The 22,764-nt window shown below is 42.8% G+C and overlaps 1 protein-coding gene across 3 annotated transcripts in view; it reads right to left on the bottom strand.

The window, feature by feature from the left end:
- Positions 1 to 22,764, bottom strand: part of LOC133397930 (transcription initiation factor TFIID subunit 4-like) — a 222,886-nt gene that overhangs the window by 76,706 nt on the left and 123,416 nt on the right. For all 3 annotated transcript variants that reach the window (XM_061669390.1, XM_061669398.1, XM_061669408.1), the window contains one exon: positions 21,163 to 21,219. In XM_061669390.1, the coding sequence (XP_061525374.1) occupies positions 21,163 to 21,219 (57 nt within the window). The remainder of the gene's footprint in view (positions 1 to 21,162; positions 21,220 to 22,764) is intronic.

Below are 22,764 nucleotides of genomic sequence, written 5' to 3'. Positions count from 1 at the left end.
GTGTGTGTGCGTGTATATATATATATATATATATATATATATATATATATATATATATATATATATATATATCCATTCGTCCATTTTCTGAGCCGCTTCTCCTCACTAGGGTCGCGGGCGTGCTGGAGCCTATCCCAGCTGTCATCGGGCAGTAGGCGGGGTACACCCTGAACCGGTTGCCAGCCAATCGCAGGGCACATACGAACAAACGACCATTCGCACTCACATTCACACCTACGGGCAATTTAGGGTCTCCAATTCATGCATGTTTTTGGGATGTGGGAGGAAACCGGAGTGCCCGGAGAAAACCCACGCAGGCACGGGGAGAACATGCAAACTCCACACAGGCGGGGCCGGGGATTGAACCCCGGTCCTCAGAACTGTGTGGCTGACGCTCTAACCAGTCGTCCACCGTGCCGCCATATATAAATTATATATATATATATATATATATACACACACACACACACACACACACACACACACACACACATATCCATCCTTCCATTTTCCTCCGCTTATCCGAGGTCTGGTCGCGGTGGCAGTAGCTTTAGCAGGGAAGCCAAGACTTCCCTTTCCCCAGCCACTTCATCCAGCTCTTCTGGGGGGACCCTGAGGCATTCCCAGGCCAGCCAGGAGACTTTCTAGCGTGTCCTGGGTCGTCCCGGGGTCTCCTCGAGGCAGGATGTGCCCAGAACACCTCACCAGGGAGGCGTCCAGAAGGCATCCTAATCAGATGCCAGAGCCACCTCAACCTGCTCCTCTTAATTCCGGAGGAGCAGCGGCACTACTCTGAGCCCCTCCTGTATGACCGAGCGTCTCACCCTATCTCTAAGGGAACGCCCGGACACCCTACAGAGGAAACATATTTCAGCCGCTTGTATCCGGGATCTTGTTCTTTCGGTCACGACCCACAGTTTGTGACCATAGGTGATGGTAGGAACATAGATCGAACGGTAAATAGAGAGCTTCGCCTTTCGGGTTAGCTCCTTCTTCACCACATCAGATTGATACAAAGTCTGCACCACTGCAGACGCTGCACCGATCTGCTTGTCAATCTCCCGCCCCATTCTTCCCTCACTGGTGAACAAGACCCGCTCAAGTGAGAGTTGGAGACCACGGGTTGGTGAAACCAGCGGAACTACAGAATCTGCAAAAAGCAGAGATGCAATATTGAGGCCACAAACCCGGACCTCCTCTACGCCTCGGCTGTGCCTAGAAATTCTGCCCGTAAAAGTTATGAACAGAATCGGTGCCAAAAGGCAGCCTTGGCAGAGTCCAACAGTCAATGGAAATGAATCAGACTTACTGCCGGCAATGCGGACCAAACTCTGACACTGGTAGTAGAGGGACCGAACAGCCCGTATCAGTGGGTACGGTACCCCATACTCCCGAAGCACCCCCCACAGGACTCCCGAGGGACACTGTCGAACAACTTCTCCAAGTCCACAAAACACATGTAGACTGGCTGGGCAAACTCCCATGCACCCTCGAGGACCCTGCCGACGGTGTAGAGCCTGTCCACTGTTCCACGGCGAGGACGAAAACCACACTGCTCCTCCTGAATCTGATATTCAACTTCCTGATGGACCCTCCTTTTCAGCACCCCTGAATAGACCTTACCAGGGAGGCTGAGAAGTGTGATCCCCCTGTAGTCGGTGGAATTGAGGAGGTCTTTGAAGTATTCTCCTCACTGACTCACAACGTCCAGAGTCGAGGTCAGCAGTGCCCCATCCCCACCATACACGGTGTTGATGGTGCACTGCTTCCCCCTCCTGAGATGCCGGATGGTGAACCAGAATTTCTTCAAAGCCGTCCGGAAGTCGTTCTCCATGGACTTTTTGCCTCAGTGACCTCCAAACCTGCATTCCGCTTGGCCATCCGTTACCCATCAGCTGCTGCAGGAGTCCCACAGGCCAAAAAGGCTCGATAGGACTCCTCCTTCAGCTTGATGGCATCCCTCACCGCTGGTGTCCACCAACAGGTTCGGGGATTGCCGCCATGACAGGCACCTACCACCTTGCGGCCACAGCTCCGGTCGGCCACCTCAGCAATGGAGGCGCGGAACATGGTACACTCAGACTCAATGTCCCCTGCCTCCCCCAGGACGGAACTGACCTTCTGACAGGGGATTCTGCCAGACATTCCCAGCAGACCAACACTATACGTTTGGGCCTGCCAGGTCAGACCGGCATCTTCCTCCACCATCGGAGCCAACTCACCACCAGGTGGTGATCAGTTGACAGGTCTGCCCCTCCCTTCACCCGAGTGTCCAAGACTGTGATTGCCCACGTTTTAATTTGAGCGATTCTGGTTCCGATTCCGGTTTCTTATTTCAATTCCGGTTCTAAACGATTCTCGATTCAGATTCTTTTAGGAGACTGGGTCGAAAAAGTTTGCATGGTTTAAATAAAGGGTGTCCAAATTACGAACATCCATTTTCTTAGCAGCCCGCAGCATAGACTAAAATTAACATTTGACTCGAGCTTCTTGATTAACCAGTATCAATATCAACCCTATCAACTAAAAGGCAATGTGTGTGGAATCAACCCAATTAACTTAATATTCATTAATGAATGTTTCAGCTAAAAGTTAACTATTTTAACAATGCTATATTTATTTGGGACTGTTTCATCACGTCAAATAGTTTATTTAAGTTTTAACTTGACTTCCTTAAGCTTGTAGCCTTTTATTTTGAAGGGTATTATTATCAGCATTTTGGCACAAAAAGTAACTTCACACGGCACCGGTGAATTTGTATTTTTTAAATGGATGCAACCAAATGCTATAAAACGCTCATTCCTTTCCCTTCCCACCGATGAGTCACAAGGTTAGTGTTTGTGATACTGTGAGAGTTTATGTGAATTTTGTCCAAATTCATCGTGATGTAAAGTTGCTACGGTGAAGTTTCAGCCCAATGTTAAATTAAGCTTTTTTTTTTTTTTGTCATCGGCGCTTACGTTACTTTGAAGACTAAAATAAACACTAAAAAACATCAGTGCAAAAGTGCAAGCAATCATTTACCTCGTTAGCTGTCTCAATGTTGACAGACGTATAGACGTATTCACTCACCCAGTTGACTGAGAGTTAACTTCACTGAAGCTCCGCGTTGTGTAAGCTGAGGCTCAGAGCGCGTCAGATGCTACACATCGTGAAAGCCTCCTTTGCACAATATAATCTTATTCCAAGTGTTGCACTGAGGCAACTGGTCATTCATTTTAACAAAGTTAAGAGACACTTTTGCTCGCTGCCGCCGCCATTGGGCACAAGCACGTCATTGTGCGCGTTCTTCTTCGTTGATTTAGGCCGCGTCTTTGCTGTTTTTCGGCACTTCTTCTTCGCGGCTGCAGGACTAAGCATCGAACCTGGGAACCGAAATGTTTTAATTTGAACGGTTCCGGGAGAACCGGAAGGTTAGTCCCGGTTCAAATTGGTTCTCAATTTTCGATGCCCAACCCTAATTGGGACACACAAACCCCTCCACCACGATAAGGTGACGGCTCAAGGAGGGGCATATATATATGCCCTCGATAAAACGGACCCCGATATAACAGTATATCGGCTAAAACAGACTGTCGGGACTTAACAATCACTAAAACTGCCATTGACAAAGTCTTTAAATTCCACAATTGGCCGCTGTTGTTTCCTGGGGCTGTGGCGCAATGCAGGCAGAGAATGGGGCTGACATATTTCCGGTTTACAGATATACAATATGACTAAATCCAAATCCAAAAACTGTGCCTCCCGTGCCTACATGGCAGCCATGTTGAATGTGCGGGATTGACGTGGCGGCCATCGATGATTATTATTATTATCGATTATGATTTGTTGTCTACTGTGCATCGAGTGCTGGCAGAGAGAGAACGGCATGGCTGCAGTGTTAACTCTGAGGAATACAAAACAAGTCTTTGGAGTCTGGAACATGCTATTTTTGGTACTGTCACATTTTTTTTTTTTTGTCAAGCCGGTCGCCTTTGGCAGTGGATTTGGAACTAGGAAGCACACACATTTTTTTGTGGCTCATGAAAGCGACTCGCCTCTGATAAGTACTGTGCGTTAATGTAATCATGACCAAGTATACCGGCGTGGTAAGTTTGAATAAAATGTGAAACTTTTAAACATTTTCAAGCAATACATAACTTTGTACTGTACTGGGCGTTTTAGGCCACGAAAAAAAAAAAAAAAGTGCTTCAATGTAACGGACAATCTGTTATATTGTACGACCCCACGCCCTTATTAGTCTGTTCTATTGGGGTTCCACTGTACCTTAACGATATATCCACCGACAGTTATGTGTCCCAAACAATAAATCTGGCACAGTACCCGTGATACGCCCACATGGGAATCCACCCAATACCACAGGATAAATCTATATCAGAAACATTCGAAAATCATAACGTTGAATGGAAGTAGTAAATCGGATTAAATATATGTCTGATTGAGTGTCGGCTTTAGCAATATTTCCATCCCCAATCACGAGCCTCCTCCCTATAACCAGAAGTCTTACATAGTACCCAGACTGACTTGTGAGAGGCAGCATTGCGCAACAGGGCATCCATCCCACACCACAGGAAAATCACTCGGGATTATCTCTCAGAGGCATCCAATTTTTTTGAGACATCCGACAATAGAGCCTGAATTTGGTTGGGAGGAATTAGGCTCAAAATCAGATCACTTATTGTAGTACCTGTCCTGCAAGAGGGAGAATGGTGCCACAGGGGATCCACCCCGCACCACACGACAATTTTTAGAGACATTTGCTGACTTTAACCGTATGGGAGTGAATCTGACTCAAAATTGTACCGATTATCCACATGTGTGCACCCCAGTAAGGACTGTTTTTACTAACATTTGCATGACCTGCTGAGGCACCAAGAGGGAGGTGTTGAGCCCATTCCGAGATCATTAAAATTATTGCTGATGTAAGGAGAATTTCCAACTTAAAATGTCCTTCCATGTCGTCTCTTCGCTTCGTCGTCAAACAGTCAGCCTTTTTTCCCCACCCCTTTTTTTCTCAGTTTCAACGCTCACCCACCGCCCTCGCTCTCTCTCTCTCTCTCTCCTATTGATCACGTCTAATTTGCATCCAGGAAAGAAGAAAACTCACACTTTCATACTTGCGGAGAGAGGGCGATGCCGATGATTTATTCATTTCAAAATAAAAAAAAAAAAGAAGCAGGAGGTAGATGAGAAAGGGGGGGGGGGTGCGGGGGGTGGAATCTTCGTAGGCGGCAGGCGGGCGACTAAGCAGCCTCTGAGCCTCTCTCTCTCTCTTTGCGGCCCCCGGGGTGGGCACGTGGTGTGCAAGCGCTCCTAATTAACAAGGTGAATCATGTTGCCGCTCTCTAATTAGCCCAACATGACAATCTAATAGAAACACGCAGGCCCGATGCCGGCGCGCTCTTGTCCTCCCCCCTCCCCCCCCCCCCCACACACATGGATGCCTGCAGTGACGACACCTTGGGATTCAACCACAAAGCAAAGATGGAACAAGAGTTGGTACGAGGTCAGAATTACAGGGAGGAGGATTTTGCAAGGTGAACGTAGCCCCTATTTCTTAATTGAAACGCATCCCTGGCACCTCGCCATCAGCGTCGCTTGTGTGCGCCCAATTCCCCTGTCGCTTGTGCTTCCCAAGGAGGGCTTGGAATGCCGCGAAGACAAAAGTGAAGCTCACAGGCGAGGAGACGTGTCGCTATCTCCCTCTGAGGCAAAAAAAAAAAAGAAAAGAAAAATCTCTTGTTTTCCTTCTCATTACAGCACTTTTGTAATAGAGGAAAACACACACACACACACACACACGGGAGCACCAAAGGTACTTTTAAAAAGAAGCCAGAAGAGTTGTTCTTTCTCTCTTCTCGTTCTTAAAACATGACTTGAGGTGAAGAAGAAGAAGGGACAAATCTCAAGTTCAAGACCACAAGACGACAACAAACCAACAAATACAAAGAGACTGTGCTCTTATAAGTCCCCCAACTTAGGTTTTCCGAGTTATGAGGCATTGCTAAGCAATTTTTCTTGCTTCGCATCACGAGCAGAAATTTGTTACAAGCAAGCTTCAGGTATGCTGCTGCTTGAGTGAAGTGTAGGAAAAAAATGGAGCAAGCAAAAAAACTTCTCAAAAGTTGATGAATTAATAAATAAATACAGTCCAAATTCAATGCACATACCAATTGCGAAATGGGAAAAAGACATTTCACTACCAAATACAGATCTGTAACAATACATTCAGGATGACTGTAACTTGTACGGTTTAAAGTACTCCATAGAAGACATTAATTATTGCAGTACAAAATGGGCTTTTCTGAGTCTAATATATGCACGCAATGCACTAAAAATACTCCAGACACCTACAGTATTTTCATGCTATGTGTGAATGCACACTGGTCGAGCGCTTTTGGACAATTACACAAAAACTCTCTCCTGTTTTTAACTGCAGGATTCCACTACCTACAATATTGTGCATACTCTGGGATTTATAATCAACCGCCCCCAAAAGTATTTAAAATTAATACTTGTTACTTTAGCTATCGCTAAGAAAATAATATTATTAAACTGGAAAGATAAACAAGCCACCAATATTAATCAATGGTTAAATCCTACCATAGAATACTTTGCATTATAAAAAATGTTAGCAGAAACAAATAACCAACTACAAAATTACATAGAAAGTTGGTCACCTTTCATCAGCATGTTGAACCTAGATCTGTGATTCCTTGTTAGAGTTGCTAGCTAGCTGGTGTTGTTAAACATTGTGCAGAGCCATGGAGCTGCCCGCGCTGTACAATCTCGTTGACTCCAGGGGCGTTCAGCACTGCCGTTCAATGCCGTCATGTATGCGTTATTGGATTTAATAATCTGCCGACGAAGCCGCCATGGAGCCGATGATTCGTGCTTTATAGGAGTGGCTCTGCACCGTGTTTAGCAATACTAGAGAGCTAGCCACAACCGTAGGAATGCCTGAGGTGCCTGCGCGACGTTATCACAAAACAAGAAACAGCTCTAAAAAATTAACTAGCTTTCGGATTCAAACATACAAGAAATCAGGGTGAAATGTCTCCGGAGTGAACAAGATTGTGCCAGCGATATTGTTTTTATGTTATTTATTTATTTTTTTAACCTGTCCTGTTCGGTTGCTAGGTGAAGCAGAATGGAGACTCTGTATCCATTTTACGTCTGAACAGTTTAACTGTCCAACATTGGATGTAGTGAGGGAAGAGACGAGGGCAGTTGGTGTCAGAGAGGAAGATGCAGGAGATAGGCTTACATGTAAAAGGATAACACGCTGTGGCGACCCCTAACGGGACAAGCCGAAAGGAAAAGAAGAAGACTTGTGCTACACCCTGTGAGGGTAGAACAGGACAATTGAGGATAGCACAAGACAAGACAGGACACGGACAGGAGGGGAAGAAAGCAGGACAAGGTGGAGCCGGCTGGACAACTGGAATGCATTGGGAGTGGCTAAGTAAATTCTAAACAGCTAAAGAAACAGAGTGCAAGTGAGAGGACATCTCAAGAAGTTTGCAAAGTCATAAGCGTTATTTATAACAATTAGGGAGTGCCCCTACACCAAGCGACTGACTCCCAGTGTTGTGTGTCTGCGGACACACGGACACAGTGAATTGACACCGTCTCGTATTTACAACAAAAGTCAGAGGTGTCCTGGAATTGCTGTGCAGCACAATGGGGGCAGAGGACCACACGCCACCCAGCTGAGAGGGAAGGGGGGGCTGGCTCCACCAGTGAAAATACAACCCGATCCTCTTTCTGGGCTCTGGCGTGAGCTTTGCAGTTCGTATCCGACTATCAGCGTTATCAGCATTAGCCTTTGATAAGCGGCAAACAATGTTTGCTTGGGGTGATGGCCTGGTGGGTATTCATGTTTGCCGATGTGCCTGTTGCATGCACCACATGTACAGATCAGCTAAAACTAATTGACGTGGAATTCAGTGGCTTAGTGACAAAGTGCTGCCTCTACCAGTGACAACAGACATCTATTGGGTCTCACTTTTCTCTTCTGACACTGAGCTGGTTATGCACAAAATGTCGCTGTCTTTGTCATGGTAACAAAAACCCTACACACCATTGGCCCAGAAGTACACAGGAGTGGGTGAACAGTAGCTCATTTGCATGAGCCAGGACTACACCCTCAAAAAGAAAAAAAAGGGGGTTTAAAATGTACTGTAATTCTTAATCCTTGGGGTATTTTGACAAAAGCATGCCACAGACATATTATTAGACGTATTAACACATCTGTGAACTGTTTCAAATGGTACTGTATATTTGTATACATTAGTGCCATTTTCTTTCGATTCAATGGGGGAAGTTGAGTTGAAGTGTGATACTTGTCACAGAACAAATTAAACTCGTAAGACAAGATACCACTGTATATGCGGCATTTGAAAAAGGCGTGGGGGAAAAAAAATGCTTTGATATCCCAACTAATTGACTAGCATCCTAAATTGAGTTTGACCTATAAAAAATTATAAAGCATTATCCATCCATTTATGGGGCTAGGGGAAGGTACAACATGTATCAATGAGGCCAGAATATACAATCCATGAAGTGGGACATGCGAAACAAAAGGACTACTCTTTGAAAGTCAGTACAGAGAGTGAGGAGGAGGAAGAGGATTGAGGATGGAGGAGGAGGAGGAGGGCAGCCTGTGTTTGGGCCCTCCTGCCCCAGGCATGCCTAGCGGGAGAGAGAGCGCTGAGCAGTCTTCTGCCGGGCCAGAGGAGGAGAGCTCATGAACTTGTGCATATAACCGACTTAATACAAGGAAGAACAAAACAACAGGGGCTGACGCGTTGTCCTTTGACACGCTGGAGCTTCTCACCTCTTGAGGAGCGAGGCCAATTGCCCGACGGGGGTCGATGGCGTGGGTGGGATCCGATCCGGGATTGTGCTGACCTGGTCACTTATGGAGGGATGCAGGGCCAAATGAAGAACATTAAGCGGATTTTAAAAATAACAATAATAATAAAACATGCCTTGTTATTACGTGCGCAATGAGGTTAAATGTTAATGTCGGGCATAAGTCACTGTAATAATAGTGCCAATTTGTGGACTCTAACATATAAACAGCAGAGCGATTTAAAATGAGAGGCCTGGAAGTTGAGCCAGGCCAGAATTAACTCAGCGGTGGAGGTTCAAGGCATTTCAAGCCTCGCTGGTGATTCAAAATGGACAAAAGGAAGCTCCAGGGCACCTCGGGGAAGATAACACTTGAGGAGAATTATTCCGACAAAGGCCTCCAAGAGAGAGAGTCTCACACACAGGAATGACTGTGGGCAAAAAAGAATAGAGGAGAGAGGAGGATGGACTCTCCGTGGACTGAGCCATCAGTGATGAGTACCTTGGTTTGTTAGGGAAGTTTTGAGTGGGCTCACTGCTGGTTTTTGAACAACACCTTGTCATGTTCAACCCTTTGTACTTAATACTTAACACGTTGACACAAAATACTCCTTGTGTATTTTTCGTCATAGCTTCTTCAGAGTTTTTGGGGGGTTATTAATGACAGTTAACAAACCCGGATACAAGCGGCCGAAACGAGTTTCCTCCGCAGGGTGTCCGGGCTCTCCCTTAGAGATAGGGTGAGAAGCTCGGTCATCCGGGAGGATCTCGGAGTAGAGCCGCTGCTCCTCCACATCGAGAGGAGCCAGATGAGGTGGCTGGGGCATCTGATTCGGATGCCTCCCGGACGCCTCCCTGGTGAGGTGTTCCGGGCACGTCCCACCGGGAGGAGACCCAGGACACGCTGGAGAGACTACATCCTTCGGCTGGCCTGGGAACGCCTCGGGATCCCCCCGGAAGAGCTGGATGAAGTGGCTGGGGAGAGGAAAGTCTGGGCGTCCCTGCTAAAGCTACTGCCCCTGCGACCCAACCTCGGTTAAGCGGTAGAAAATGGATGGATGGATATTAATGACAGACATGCCTATCAAATTACTTGTTAAGGGCTCTGGGTGTTGAATTCCCCCCGCCAAAAAAGATATACTGTTTCATGGCAAGTCACCAAACTTTGTTGCCTTTCTCTGCCCACACACAATGTTGAAAACTCAAGTGGTTTACAAATTAGCATCGCCCAGCTGTCTTGTATACGTGGATGAAATTTGGTAACAATCAAAGTTCCTCTTTGAAGGCCAACTACAGCCTAAAATGATCGATACTTTATTCACCCACAAAACGTATCTATAAAATGATAATATAATGAGCACCTGAGATAAAAAGGGCAGAGTTCCCATGTCTTTTTGAGCATAGTTTCTTGAGACTTTTTTGTGGATCTACAGTCCTTATTAGGGCTGCACAATTAATCAAATGTTAATCGTGATTGTGATTTTGGCTGCCACAATTATATGAGCCTGATCTTCTGCGATTTTTACATTTAAAATGCGGGCACTGCTGCATATGAAAAGTGCTTCATATGCAGCAGTCAGCAGGGGGTGACCATATGGTTAAGTCTTCATTAAGGGGCCAATTTAACAATATGGCATTGATGTCCAATGTAGTAATAAATGAACCTTTTATTTTGAAGTTGGCCCTATAAGCACATTGGCAGAGAGGTGGTGTGTCACGGTAAGGCACTTTTTACAATCGTTGTAGCAGGTGCCTTGACTTCAACTTTTTTTTTTTTTTTAAAGCCGAGAGTAAATAGAGAGGGGAATGAAAACTGTTAAGTTCTTTGCAGTTTGTGAACTTGCACGACTGACCAATGGTCAAGCAGAACAACGGCGACGTACCCATCTTTAACGATTCACTATAGTGACGGAGATTTTCAAATAAAAAGTCGGTGCTTACAGCATATGTTATTGCGTTTTATGCCTTAATTGTTTTTGCTTCCATTAAGTTGCAATTCGTGATTGCAGTTTGTAATAGAATATTGATTCAGTTAGCCCTTGGTAAAGTAAATTTTCTTTGGGTTAATTTTCTTTTTATTATTATCTATCATTTCTTATTTAAGGCGACCACGGTGATCGACCGGTTAGCACATCTGCCTCACAGTTCTGAGGACCGGGGTTCAAATCCCAGCCCCGCCTGTGTGGAGTTTGCATGTTCTCCCTGTGCCTGTGTGGGTTTTCTCCAGGTACTCCGGTTTCCTCCCACATTCCAAAAATGTGCATGGTAGATTAATAAAGCTGGGATAGGCTCCAGCGCGCCTGCGACTCTAGTGAGGATAAGCGGTACAGAAAATGGATGGATGGATGTCATTTGGTGGGCACACGTGGTAGTTATGTTTGAGTGTCGTCAGGATTATGAAGAGAAAAAGTTCTCCCCAATAATGGATGCCTGGACCCAAAAAGCTTGAGAACCTCTGGTCTAACAGACATCTTGGCTGAGTCCACAATCCACATATGAAATAAACCTCTCCCTCAAATAGGCACCTCCCTTTTCCCCAAGGGGAAAAAAATAAAAAAAACAGTAGAATCATTAATTAGCTCACTTTATTGATGCTGTCGTTCACACACGGACATTAAAGAGTTAACTGCAGGGCCCATTTTAACTCTGTTGCTAACCAAAACAGCAGCACCTACTACAGCACATATACAGTCTTGTATGTTGTAAACAAGCTGCCTGTGCAGTATTAAAGATCTTGTGTTACATGTAGATGTCGTCATTAGGGTCACAGGTCATCTGGAGCCTATCCCAGCTGACTTTAGGCGAGGGGCGATATAGACCCTGGACTGGTCACCACTCAATAGGTATGAATGTGAGTGTGAATGCTTACTTTTTTATGTGTGCCCTGGGATTGGCTGCCAACGAGTATAAGCTGTACCCTACCTCTCACCCAAATCAGCTGCGATAAGCTGCAGCTCACCCATGACTCTATTGAGGATAACCGCTCTGGAAAATGGATGCCAATAAAGGCAAACCAGATAATGCCTTCCCCGTAAAGTGATGCATCCCCATCCACAGAAATATATTAATGTATTTTTTTTAAAAAACTTTTCGCATTGGTCCCTGTTGGTGTAATAAATATTATAAGCTTTAGGTGGGAACAGCAGGACTTTGGAGGCGTGTATAAAGCTGCTACTACACAGCTTTTTACATTAAAAAAAGCTTCAAATTGCATTGGTATTTAAACGTGTCACCGGCAGCGTGTGAGAGCCACAGAGAGCGAGAGAGAGAGAGGGTCGGTCTAGCGCCTCTTCTTCCTCCACCGTTTGGCCAAAAGGTCACATGGGCTATTTTCAAAATGCCCCGCGGTGAAAATCAATGGGCAAATCGCGGAGCTCGCTTCCTGTTTGTTGTCGCCGTGTCTGTGCGTTTGGCCAGAGAAAGACTTTGGGGACGTGGTGGGGAGGAGGGTGCGAAGGCCAGTGGAGATACATCATCGTGTCGACAGCACGAGATGCGTTGCGGCCACAGATTCATCATCGCCACGTCTGCAGCCTGCCAGTGGACCCGGGAAACCGGAGGGGAGCGAATAGAGATGAGAGAGAAAAAAAAAAACAATACCAAAAAAAAACAAAACAAAAAAAACTTTACGAATTGCTGAAAAACTCACCTATTTGCACTTATCTGCATACTTTTGTTATTTTTCTATAAAGGTAACATGCTGCCCAAACGTCTTCCTCCTTCTAATGTGCTGTGAAAATGCTTTATCATTATTATTCTTCGGTCAACATCCCTTTCATGGCTTTCACATACTTAAAAGCACAGCAAATGTTGAAGGAATTTGTTAGGGGTCATCAAAATTTGCGAGGAAGTGCCCCCCTCAGAATATTTTGACAATTCAACCACAAAGCCAGTTTCACTCAGTAACATGACATTTGTTAGGCATGGCTATCACAAGCACTGGTGCTCAGATTTATGTTACAATACGTCACAATCATATCAGACGTTTGCATTGTGCTAAGGTAGGGATGAGGAATTTATTTATTTTACCGAGAAGCTGTTCCCCATACAGTATGTAGTTATGCACTTTTTTAAATGATACTACAATCATTCATCTTCCGTTCCGCTTATCCTTACTAGGGTCGGGTGTGTGCTGGAGCCTATCCCAGCAATCTTCGGGCGAGAGGCGGGGTACACCCTGAACTGGTCGCCAGCCAATCACAGGGCACATGCAAACAAACAACCATACACACTGACATTCACACCTACGGGCAATTTAGATAATTTATTGTAAATTATTTTTCAGACCCCAAGCTACAGCTTGCGGTTTGAGAACTGCTGTATTAGAGGGATGCCCCCTTAATGATACCGTTGCATTCTCCTTACATCATAGTAACATGGCGCGGTAATCACTCGTATGACAGGCTAACGCCGGAGCGTTGTCGTGTTCTAACGTCTCTGTTCATCATTGTCACAATACGGCAACTTTTCAGAGGATACTACGGGAGTGTGAGGCAGCGTCTCGCTCGCTCAAAGCGCCTTTGCTGAATTTTTCATGTTCCCGCCTTGTATCAAAGGGGCCCGGAGCACTTGGATGGAAGGAAGGATGGATTGAAATATTACTGCGATCTCAGATTGTGGTGGCGCCACTTTATTCGGTACAGCTGCACAGCTTTTGCATTGAATCTCATTAGAAGAAGTCAGATGGAGCAATGTTTTTTCACCATTGAAGTGTCTGTGATAAGCTTTCGTCAAAATGCACCAAGGACCAATAATTACTGCACACTTTAAACCCCCTATTCTCACCTTTTTGAAGGGGTGGTCCTGTCTCATGCAAATGAGCCACTTCTCTCTCTGGCGCCTGCACTTCAGGCCACTGCCAAGTACGGATTTTGTTACACTGACAACCGAGAGCGGAGCCAGGATGTCATGAAGTGGAGAGCGGCTGCAGCCCAAAGTCCGAAGAGAAAAATGAGTTCCAATAAAGACAGAAATCAGGGAGAATTTCCATTGTGGAGGCAGCACTACCCATCACCAATCTGCCAAATTTCACTTCTACATCAATTAAGATGATCTGGGGATGTGCTGAATGCAGCAGACACCTTTCCAAACACAAATAATACCCCGTCCCCCATCTCAGCATCCACAACTTAAAGTAAAGGACTAATTGCATGCTATTTCATGATATGACTTTGTCTTGTTCCAAATTTACCGACTTCTGGATTTATTTCAGGTCATTATGATTATGCAAAGGAGTAATAGAGTTGCATTTAAAAGAAGAAAATAGTACAATTATGAGGAAAAATTCACAATTTAATTTCACGGTACAACACTGTATTCACTTCAAGTTTCCAGATTTTGTGTGTGTGGGGGGTTAGGGTTTATTCTGATTATGTTTAGGATTAACAGGGTCAAATTAAAAATGAAGAAACAATTATGACCAAAAACAAAATGTCATATTTTCCCTTTATTTGATGACAAAAACCTGTATTCAACTTTCCTGTCTTTGGGGTTAGTCAGTTCATTAGGGGTTAGTTATTTTGCGTCTTTTTGATTATTTCAGTTATACAAATGCCAACTACGAACGTATTAAAAAGAAGAAACTAGTACAATTATTTGAGAAAATTACAGAATTTCCTTTCAATTAATGAATTGATACTGATTTCACTTCATATTTTCCGACCTTGTGGCTTATTTCGAGTCCTTCTGGTTATTTTAACATGGAGATGAATAAGCATTAGGGCCACCTTCAAAAGAAACATGGAAAAATTAAGAGGGAAAAAAAATGTAATACAAGAGAAAAATTGAACAATGTTTCAAAACTGGAGACATTTTTAAAATACAAAGTTGTAAGCTGTTGTTCCATTTTTTTACCCCTTTATTCCTATTAATACGAAAGGTGAGAGTAATCATTAATAAACGTCAGGAGGAGCTATTAACTACGGTTTTTATGACACGCAAGGATAAAAGGAGTTCAGATCACTCATACAGAAAAATACCGGTATATACACACACACACACACACACACACACACACACAAACACACAGACAGACAGATAGATAGATAATTATCAAGATTTAATGGTGAATTTTCCCCTTTGCCTGTCAAAAAAATGGAGTGTTTACACGTCTATTCAAGAATATAACGCATATTAACTTAATTTCCCCGCCATGACAGCAGTGAATGATCCATGTGTGTGTATGTACAGTATGCGCGTGGTCCGGGAAAGAAAGTCTGGGTCTCGGCAACGTGTCCGGGCCTTCATTATCCTGATGAAATTTGCGCAGATGTGTCAGCTGCCGACAGACTCGGCGGTGACACAAACAGCCAGCTCTGTTGCCTTGAGCCGGCCAGGTGATGGAAACGGGGAGAGGCACGAGCGCTGAGAAACGACGGCCATTAAGCGACAAAAAGAAGGGGGGCGAGGGTGTTACATATATACGTATGTACAGTTCAGAATAAAAGCAGCGTGTTTGAAAATATTCAGTAAGGCTCCCAATCCCTACAATAGATTTTATTTCACAAATTGTATTCATGAAAGGAAGTCTATCAACTGTGTTATTCCTGTAAAGAAGTAGAAAAACGCAGTATAGTGGTTGTATGAGCGTTGTTTCTGAGAAGTGCTTTCCTAAGCACTCACCAAACTAATATTTAGTTAACAGCTAACTGCTTCACATCTGTGTTGCATTTTTCTTTACAAAGTCAAACATTTACTCTTTCAACTGAAACATGCTTTCCTGTGAATCACTGTACACTGTATTCTATGTTTTAACTCTAGTTTTTCCCCTTTGTTCTTAAACGCTTTTAATCATGTGAAGCACATTGTGTATGAAATGCGCTATATGAATAAATTTGCTTTGCTTTGCTATACAGTAAACGTTTGAGTTCGTCAAGAGCAATGCAACACAGAAATGAAGCACTTTGCAGAAATGTTACTTTAGTTATTTAGAGGACGACAAAATGTATTAAAATACTAAATATTAGTTTAGATAGTTGCAAGAAAGCAAAACCTTGGAGGATGTGTTTGTTATACAGTAAATGTTTGAGTTTTTCTTAACTTCAGGAAAGCAAAACCTTCAAGCATGTTTCAGTCTACAGGTATGTACTAAATATTTGAGTTTGGCAATAAAAATGAGATAGAGATATGAAGCAGTTCTTACAAACAGTCCGGATAAACCAATATTATTTATTTGCAGCAAAGGAAACTCTTCAAGGATTTTTTGTGTTTTTACAGTAAAAAAAGTAAAGTAAAATGTAACACAGATTTGAAGCAGTTCTGTACTGTAGTACTGTAAACTGCAGTTCCATTATTGGAGCCGGGAGGGCGCTTTGTGTCCTCTCTCTCCCCCCTCCCCTCTCGGTTTTCAGCACCTGTCTTCAATCAGCCTCATCACCACCGGTGTATATAAGCCTGCCTGTTCCCGGAAATCCTCACCGAAGTATTGCAGCCTCTCCTAGCGGTACCACGGCCCCACCTTATGTCAAGTAAGCTATACTGTTCATCGCTTCCCTTGTTAACTCTTGTGTCTCCTCGTTCCCAGTGCTCCCCTGTGATCCTGAGCCACGTCATTCCTGCCACCAAGCCAGCCGCCTGTTCTGTCCACTGCCTGCCACCTGCCAACACATCCAGGACCACCTCCATAACCTTTCCTCAATAAACTGTTCATCATTTTACATCTGCCTCCGCCTGCTCTTGGGTCCAGCTACTCCCCACACGTGACATAAACGTTAGTTCAGTGATTGACAGGAAAGCCAAATCATCAAGCCTTTTTCAGTTAATGTGGTAAACGTTTGAGGTTGTCAAGAAAAATGCAACACAGATGTAAACCCATCGGTCCGTTCGGAATGCAACTGTACACTGTATGTTATCTTTCCCAAACGGAGCTTGTTATAATGTCAGTGTATGTGTGGCGCTAATCCGGCCACATCCACATGACGAGCGTACTGCCACTTAACAGGGAGGAGATCCACTTTGATCACAAGGATCCCCGCCGGGGCTCTGAATCTGTCGCGCTGCCTATTACACGGCCTCATTTGCATATACGGGGCTTATGGGTAGATGCAAAGATCTGTGCGTGAACGCTCTTAACCGGCAGAGAAGAAAAAAAACGATGTCCGGGTCAGAAGACATCGAGCGCAGCCAGTTGCCGGCAGTGAGCGGCTCGTCGCCTTTGAAGGTCACGAGTTCAATGCCAAGGAAAAATCCCCCAAATGAAATGGTTTGGCCTGGTGACAATGCCGGGGTGCCCTTGAGAAAGACACTTACAGCTGCTTCTAAATAGAAATGGACCAATGGCCAGCAGCCACGCTGACTATGGAGTAGCGTAAAGGGCCACAATGAAATATATACTGTATATAACACAGTAATAACATTATTATGACAGAGTAATAACAATGAGAGCGGTACGTGACTATGACAAAAATGCAAATAAATAAAATAAAGTGCAAGAATATACAAGCGTTTTTTAAAAATTCAGTAAAAAATATATACATATACAAAAAATATGCAAAACGTAAATTTACATTTTAATGTAAATTTATCCATCCATATTATTTTAACATACTATATTTGCAGCATCATGTAGTTTTATAACCAAAAAAGTCATACTTTGAGAACACAGTAGGAATGTTACAATAAAAATCATACAATACGATGTATATTATTTCATTTTAATCAATTGAAAATGTTACTGTTATACATTTATTGACGTAATAGTTTAGTTTTGTGTTGTAGTTTTTGTTGTTACAATACATGTTACATGTTGAGCCTCTTAAAGAATTCATATTTTTTGCTTTAAAAATTGTATTGCATTAGTATCTCATGATTTGACAATGAATGACGGCTAGGTTTGCAAAATTCTGGGATTTTTTAAAGTAGGAAACTTTCCAGAGAAATTAATGGGAATAAACAAGAACAAAATTGAAGATTGGGAAGACTGAGGAATTTAAATGTAGTTTATATTTTCCTATAATGCTGATTTAAACAATTGGATTTCATGCAAGTACAGTGGTACCTTGATTTAGTAGTGCTCTTGACTCATGGGTTTTTGTAGTCATCAGACATCGTGTGGTTTTAGCAATTCAATTACGATAATGCCCTCACATATGGCCAAAGAGAATTGTCTATTTGCATGGATGTCTGCTGATGACAAAACAAAATGTTTATATTTGTGCTTGAATATGATACTTTTCCATGAAATTACCCTTGGTGGTTTGCAGTTGATTCACATTAAAACACATGGAAAATTTGTATTTTGGAATATCTCCAAAATTCGCCATCTTAACTTCGATTGGAAAATTACCAAATACTTTGTGAAAATTTACCAGAACATTTTCACACCTTTGCAAACTTAATGACAGCATTCCTGAGTCTGAGGCTAATTTTGGGTCATTATGGTTATTTCGACTATACGAAGGAACAACAAGGCTCTTTTTTCAAATTGTGAATTAAAAAGTTCTAATTTACGGTATCTAACACTAAGTTAGTAGTTAGCACTTCATGATACGACACTGTAATACACATACAGACACAGTCCCTGATCTTGTGGCTTTTTTGTTATGTTTTTTACAAAAATACAAAGGAATAATAGGGCTGCATTTAAAAGGGAAAACAGAACAATGAAAAAACTTTGTAATTTAATTTCATGATACAACAGTACATTATTTTTTATGCATAAATGCCTCTTTAGGTTTTTATTTTTACAACTCTCATACTATTCAAGGAATCCAAACTTAATATATTGTTCGTCATATTCAATGTACTTTGACGCAATTTGACTTATTTCAAATTTTGTTTTATAACTACAACTTAATTCCTGCGATTCAGTAACTTTTGATGTTTTTAAAGTTATATGTTTAAATTTTCTATATCATGCGCACCTTTGCACACCCCTGTACTCGACACACAACAGACTGTTTTATTATTAGGGGCTTTACAAATAAACTTGACTTAACTTGACTCTACTAACGTGCTCGATAGAATTTGGCACGTATCACATGAGTCAAGGATCCAAAATGTAAGTGTCAAGCCTGCTTCAGAATGGTAAGGATTGCCAGAATTCGCTGTTCTTTGGCACAATCTGACTTTATTTCCCATCTTTTTTTTACCATAATTTTAGTTTTGTGACTGTATCACGTTTTTTTGTGTTTTCTGTCATTGTGCGCGCCGAAGTACACATCTACTAACATGCTTGAGCACTCACACTCCCCAAACACCCAAATTTTGGATGCGAAGCAAAGCAAATTTATTTATATAACACATTTCCTACACAAGGTAACTCAATGTGCTTTACACGATTAAAAGCATTTTTAAAAATTCTGAAAAAAATAAAAACAAAGAGAAAAAAATATAAAAATAAAGAGAAAAACGTACAGTGCAAGAAGCAAGCTTGAGTATGGTATGGGTTGCCAAATTTGCTGTACTTTGTTCTGAATTCTAACTTTTTGTCGTTTTTTCTGATAATTCCAATTTTATTTTTGCAATTTATTTTTGGGATTCATTTTTTCACACGAAACACTTTCACAACATGTCTATGTTATGTCTGTGCATTTGCTCGCACGTAACGTAGCATGCCTAAGCACCCCTCTCTCCTACTGTGCTTGAGCACGGCAAGTAGCGCTCACACTCCAAGAATTCAAACTTTGGCTGTCAAGCTTGCTTGAGTATAGTATTAAGTTTGCTGTACTTTGCTGATCAAGGTTCGAAATTCTAACTTTTTATTTTGTGATTTGCTAACTTTTTTCTTCTTGTTTTTTTTTTTTTCTTTGGCAGCTTGGCCCTAATACTCCTTCACATGCTGTCTGATCACCGTGTTATAGAAGTGCGACTTGGAAAAGTGCACAAAACTTTACTAGAAAAAAAATAAATAAAAGACTTAAAAGAATGCACGTGCTGCTTAATTTTGGCATCGACAACAACAACAGGTGAGAGCTGCTTGTTTTATCCTCCTGCCCACATCGAGTGAAAGAAGTTAGTGTGGAGTAAACAAGGACAAGAACAAACCCAAGCTATGACAGAACTCTTTCGTAAACATGAACAAGAGAGGCCTTCTTTCTGAGCTCCGCTGGGAATGAATCCTATATGAGACGAGACGCGGCTGCTTCCGCTTCAGATTAAAGCGCCTTTGCGTGGCGCTTTAGCCTATTACACGCAAGAGACAATATGTCTTTGCACTCCTTTGTAGCTGTAAAAGTTAATGCAGGGAGTAAATCGCTGTGTCTGAAATGCTTATTTGGAGAGTAAACTCGCTTTTCTTTTTTTTTCTTTTTGCCTTTTTTGCGCTTGCACAAGGCTCCTGCTGTGATAAAGCATACAAATCTGTCTCAAAATGCACAGAGTAGGGACAAAGTAAGGCGGTAGATCAAGGGTATAAAAAGTTTTTCAAACAAGGGAAGGAGTAATAGGACCACATTAAATAATTATGAACATTTCTAGAAAAAGGTTGTTAGTTTATTGTTACGATGAGTCATATTTTTGCAGAGAAAAAGGAATAAATAAAGAAATAAAGTTACCCTTAGTTAAATATATTTAAAGAACAGCATTGTTATTAGTTAAAGAACAGCATTCTGATTAGTATTTTTGCAATAACCTTTTCTCAAAAAATTACAAACAATAGTACAAAGAAAAAAGTAAAATTTCAACAATAAAAATTAGTATTGCTACAAGAATGCTGGCACGGTGGTCAACTAGTTAGCACATCTTCCTCACAGGTCTGAAGTTCAGGTTTCAAATCTTGGCTCTGGGCCTTCTTGTGTGGCATTTGCCTGTTCTCCCCTCGTTTGTGTGGGTTTTCTCCAGGTACTCCGGTTTCCTCCCACATGCTAAAAACATAAGTGTTAGGGTCATTGAAGACTTTTACATTTTCTCATGTTTTTTGTCATGTGGGACGAAGATGGAGTAGGTGGAGATGTGAACCTTGATCTCATGACTGTGAGGTAAACAAGCTTACCATGCTGCCTGAACTCAGTTTCACTCGACGTGCTTAAAGTCAGCTGGGATAAGCTCCAGCACACCCACAACCCTAGTAAGGACAAACGCTACAGAAGATGGATGGATGGACTTTATTCCTTTAATTTCCCAGTGCTTGACTTTGGACACCCCTACAGTAAATGACAGCTTTTCTACTAAAATGAAGAGCAACAGTCAAAGTGGTAAAAGCTAGTGAATGATGTATATGGTAGTCTTTGTGGGGGTGTCAATGGGGCAGGAATGAGTTCTGCAACTTCTTTTTTCTTAAATTTGACGTTAAACGGAATTACATATGTAGCAAGCGTATGAAAAATTCATACACGCGAGTCTGGCAAATGTCAAGGGTAATGATCTTACCTCCTTGGCTTTCTGTTTCAGTCGAGCTTGCTCTGGGTCCTCTTGCCTGGAGCGGCTCTGTGGAGTTAAAAAGGGAAATGGGGGGTTGGAAATTGGGGGTGCGCATAGGTTAACAGCTGGTTTAAAGAAATCACCCCTCCCTTTATGTCCGATAAAGCATCGCTAGTCATCTGTTTTTGCTGTAGTGAAAAATAGTGCAAAACGGGAACAGGACACGGAGGTGTCAAGGACATCATGTTTGAATTGGCTTTGCAATTTAGTGTCACCCATCTTTCTAGGATACCTGCTTCCGATCTGGGCTCATTTGTGTCTATTCCCGGAAGTTACCGCAAATGGCTGCTTCGAACCAAAATGGACTCCTTGCAGTTCAACTTTAGACATGGGTCCTTGTAATTTTTTTTCATGCATCCTTCAATAATAGACATGTTAACCTAATTTTGTGTTGATTGATGAAACTGATGTTGGGGCTAATTTCCAGGAGCCCTCGCACCTAAGTCTTAAAAATCATAAAACTTTGACATGGTCTCTAGCCATATTAGACGGCATAGCAAAAAACCTTTGCAATTTAGCATCACCCATCAGTCGAGGATACCTGATTCCGATTTGGACTCTTTTGGGCAAATTACCTATTGGAGTTAGTCAAAGCATGAGCCCAAAATGGCTCCTTCAAACCAAAATGGACAACTTCCTGCCCAATTTCAGGCATGGATCCTTGATAATATTTTGTGTGTCCTGTTATGTCCACCAAATTCCATGTTGATCAGTGAACTGTTGAGTGAAAGTGGGAGGTGGGAGTGTGTTCTAAACCATGGTGTGTACACTTTATCACCTATCCACCCTTTTTATCCGCCAAAGCATCCCGAGACTCATCTGTTGCTGCTACAGCAAAGAAAAAAAACTGCAAAAACAGAAAGAGGATACAGAGGTGTCAAGGACATCGTGTTTGAATTGAGTAGAAGTGCAACGGAGCGCACCCCCGGAGGGGCTGTGGCCTTTAAACCTGCTCCAAATCCAGCCCTAAATAAGCCGCTGGAGGGAGACGCTAATCAAAAGAGGTTATTAAAAATTCTGCATGAGCTAGCACACACTCTCACACACAAAGGGGATGAAGGAAGTTGCCGAGTATTACTGACAGTGTCACTGTGAGCCAGTGTAGCGATCCGTTAGTGTGTGTGTGTGTTTGTGTGGGTCTGTCTGTTCGTGTGTGTGTGTTCCTGTGCATGTGCTCCTGTGCGTATCTGTCCCAGGCGTAATGACACTTCTATTTTAATAAGCGGCCGAGATGTGGGTGAATACGCGTGTCCCTGGGAAATCCTTCATCGCCGTGCTAAAATGTGCGTATGGCTGACCACTATAGGCCATACCGGCGCATTACAGCACTACAGAACATGGCTATTTTTGTCAAGCTAGACGTCATCTGCGTGATTTAACCTAAAGTCTAACACACAGTTCTACTACTTGTATGCAAATGTGAAGTAATAATAGGACAATTTGCAGTATATTTGGCTTTTATGTGGGTGTATATCGTTTCACGCAGGTATCAGTTAGGGGTGGGAATAGCAGACTAACTCACGTTAGACATGGACGCCATATTTTACCACT

Source organism: Phycodurus eques, chromosome 2, assembly GCF_024500275.1.
Source record: "Phycodurus eques isolate BA_2022a chromosome 2, UOR_Pequ_1.1, whole genome shotgun sequence".
NCBI classification, from domain to species: domain Eukaryota; kingdom Metazoa; phylum Chordata; class Actinopteri; order Syngnathiformes; family Syngnathidae; genus Phycodurus; species Phycodurus eques.
The sequence above is the reverse complement of the archived record's forward strand: the minus strand, read 5'-3'. Positions and strand labels throughout refer to the sequence as shown.